Below are 3,817 nucleotides of genomic sequence, written 5' to 3'. Positions count from 1 at the left end.
TCTCCCTCTCTCTCTCTCTCTCTCTCTCTCTCTCTCTCTCTCAGCTGTCATATTGTTGTTCCTTGGGTCAAGATGTGGATCCCAGAGAGTGTTTCCTATATCTCTCAAGAGGGATCCCAGAGAGTGTCTCCTAAATCTCTTTGCAACTATGTAGGATGAGATGACAGAGGACCAAGACCCATCCTCCACAGCAAAAGTGTTAAGGCCATATCCCTTGGTGGAGAGGATTTGACCAGCAAGAGTCCTATGCTGATGCCTTGTACAAAGTACTCACACACACATATATGATGGGCTGCTTTCAGTTTCCATCTATCAAATCCACTCACAAGGCCTTGGTCGACCCGAGGCTATAGTAGAAGACACTTGCCCAAGGTGCCACGCAGTGGGACTGAACCCGGAACCATGTGGTTGGTAAGCAAGCTACTTACCACATCATCATCATCATCATCGTTTAACGTCCGCTTTCCATGCTAGCATGGGTTGGACGATTTGACTGAGGACTGGTGAAACCGGATGGCAACACCAGGCTCCAATCTAATTTGGCAGAGTTTCTACAGCTGGATGCCCTTCCTAACGCCAACCACTCAGAGAGTGTAGTGGGTGCTTTTACGTGTCACCCGCACGAAAACGGCCATGCTCGAAATGGTGTCTTTTATGTGCCACCCGCACAAGCCAGTCCAGGGGCACTGGCAACGATCTCACTCAAAAATCCTACGGGAGCCAGTCAGGCGGTACTGGCAACAGCCACTCTTTTTTTTTTTCAACATTCTCCTCAATGAGACTATTTTTTCCTTTAATTAGTAAGTAGTTGGAGGGCGTGAAGCATTGCTAATGACATTTTATAGGTCCTCCCATATTTGGTAGATCACTGCAGTTGACATTTAATCTGAACTTTTGGTTAGTGTATCAGACAGGACTTTCTGAAGAAGAAGGCTCAGGATGTTACACTTCCTCATAACAAAATAATTTATTGTTTTGTATACTTTTTGTACATATTATTTACAGAGGCAGACCATTACTAAGTTTACTCAGATTCCACTTTTGTGTATTCTCTTTCTCTCTCTCATACACTTTACTTCTGCCTTGTTGACCTTTTCTGAAAAAAAACAAAAACATTCTTCAGTTCACACATCTAATGCTAGGGTTGTAACATCTTCATGTAACCATAAGGTGTACATGTTACTTTCTGAAAGCAAACAGCCGCATATGTATAATCAAGTGTATATCTTACTTTTCCATTTCCTGTTTGTATGCGATAGTGGAAGTATAAAAGATGGAATGACCAAATTAATTTAGCAACAGACAACAAATCAAGAAAGTGTCTGCTTATGTCCTCTCTACTGTCAAGAATTGCATCTTTGGGGATTTATTGACTTGAAGTAGTTTTTGTTCAATTATTCCTATGGGTAAACCTATCTGTAATAACCTTGAACCCTAACAGGTAATAGATTAACAAAATCAATAGAACATTGGACAGAATGTTTCATGATGCTTGTTCTGACTCACTATGCTCAGAGTTCAAACTCTACCAAGATCAGCTTTTCTTTTCATCATCATTATTACTATTATTTTAACGTCCCCTTTTGCATGCTTGCTTGGGTCAGATAGAGTTTATTGAGGCAGATTTTCTACTGCCAGATGCCTTTCCTATCACCAACCCTCACTTGTTTCCAAGCAAGGTAATATTTCACCATGGCCTTGTATGTTTTTCACAGTATTGGAAATGAATGACACTGCGTGTATGACAATAACATTCATTTACATCAATCACGTGTTATCAAGACAAGAAACATTCACTCTCACATACATGTATGTATGACACACATCATCATCATCGTTTAACGTCCGCTTTCCATGCTAGCATGGGTTGGACGATTTGACTGAGGACTGGTGAAACCGGATGGCAACACCAGGCTCCAATCTAATTTGGCAGAGTTTCTACAGCTGGATGCCCTTCCTAATGCCAACCACTCATATATGTAATGTGTGTGTGTGTGTGTGTGACAAGCTTCTTTCAGTTTCTGCCTAATAAATCCACTCATGAAGCAGTTGTCAGCCTGAAGCTATAATGATAGACACTTACCCAAGGTGCCATGCAGTGGGACTGAACCTGTAACCATGTAGTTGGGAAGCAAACTGCTGAACCACACAGCCACCAGTTTGATTAAGAAGAAAACGTATCACTCCAATGTGGTGTATTGGATAGGATGCCTTGCAGTATTCTATCTCCTTGTATTCTGAATTCAAATCCTTCCATGGCCTACTTGGATGCTAGGCTTAATCCATTTCTCAATTTAATACCACCACCACCATGCTTACCTTTAGCAAAGTCAACCTGTTGTGAATATTCAGGCCGGTCTCTGGCTCGAGGATATTTTCTCACCTTCTGACTAAAAGACAGAAAAAAAAATATCCAAATTGAAGTGGCTTTCCATTTGCTTAAAACTACAGAAACCCAAGGTGAATGCTAGGTTTTGTGGACACTTATGATCCAGACAGGATTAACTAACTCTTTGTCATAACCAAAATTTTAAAAAGCAGAAAAATGTTAAACAGGATTTTATGTTTTCTCTTCTCTTTTTCTATCTCTTGTAGATGTCTGCCTTGACCTCAGGGTGTTTGGATGCTTATAAAAAATCTGTTGATAGCACCTGTGATGCAGTTGATGCAAGTATCAAAGTGAGTTTATGTTGTTTTTTTTAATCATTTTAAATTCATGTTGTTGTTTAGGCCTGGATCAAAAGCATACCATGACCAAGCCATAATTTCTTTCCCTTGTGTTTACATTATCCTATTTGCTCTGCTACTTTGATATATATATATATATGGTTATATATATATATATATTATATCATCATCATCATCGTTTAACATCCGTTTTCCATGCTAGCATCGGTTGGACAGTTGGACTGAGGGCTGGCGAGCCAGAAGGCTGCACCAGGCTCCAATCGGATCTGGCAAAATCTCTATAGCTGGATGCCCTTCCTAATGCCAACCATTCCGAGAGTGTAGTGGGTGCCTTTTATGTGCCACCGGCATGAGGGCCAGTCAGGTGGTACTGGCATCGACCATGCTCAAATGGTACTTTTTACGTGCCACCGGCACAGGAGCCAGTCAGGCGACACTGGCAACAATCACACTCGAATGGTGCTTTTTACATGCCACAGGCACGGGAGCCAGTCAGTTGGCACTGGCAACAATCACACTCGAACAGTGCCTTTAACGTGCCACTGGCACGGGTGCCAGTCGGGCAGTACTGTCATCGGCCACAACAATGATTTCACTTGCCTCAACAGGTCTTCGCAAGCGCAGTTTATTACCCAATGATTGAAGAGTACTATTAAATGGGCTGGTTATGCTGCACTGGCATAGGCAGCATATATATATATATATATATATATACTAGCAATGCATCCCTGTGTTGCCTGGGTGTTATGACCTACAAGCACATTCTGTTATTTGCTCCTTTCTTGTGGGCAGAATCGGCACAGCTGATATATAGTTAATGGAATAATGGAAGTTATTGTTTGTTTAATAGTGAAGGGCAAGGGTACAATTTGCATGAAAGTACTATGTATTGTTTCGTCATATAAAAGTGGGTTAGTACGATTTTGTCCAGAAATTACGTTTTCAATATCTACATTTCTCCCTATCCGCACTGCAATTTCTTACCTTACAACTTTTTCCGAATTTTTTTTTTTTTTTTTTTTTTTTTTTTTCCCACATAGAAAAATACAGAGCTTACATATCTGGGAAACATATATATATATATATATATATACACACACACATCTATATACTCTCTCACACACACACA

The 3,817-nt window shown here is 40.7% G+C and overlaps 1 protein-coding gene across 1 annotated transcript in view; it reads left to right on the top strand.

Moving 5' to 3' along the window:
• LOC106868315 (uncharacterized) overlaps positions 1-3,817 on the top strand; it is a 33,088-nt gene that overhangs the window by 21,610 nt on the left and 7,661 nt on the right. The window contains exon 4 of the mRNA XM_014913506.2: positions 2,596-2,679. Coding sequence (XP_014768992.1) covers positions 2,596-2,679 — 84 coding nt within the window. The remainder of the gene's footprint in view (positions 1-2,595; positions 2,680-3,817) is intronic.

The sequence above is a fragment of the Octopus bimaculoides genome, chromosome 5, assembly GCF_001194135.2.
Source record: "Octopus bimaculoides isolate UCB-OBI-ISO-001 chromosome 5, ASM119413v2, whole genome shotgun sequence".
NCBI lineage: Eukaryota > Metazoa > Mollusca > Cephalopoda > Octopoda > Octopodidae > Octopus > Octopus bimaculoides.
This window is presented reverse-complemented; position numbering and strand designations above follow the sequence as displayed.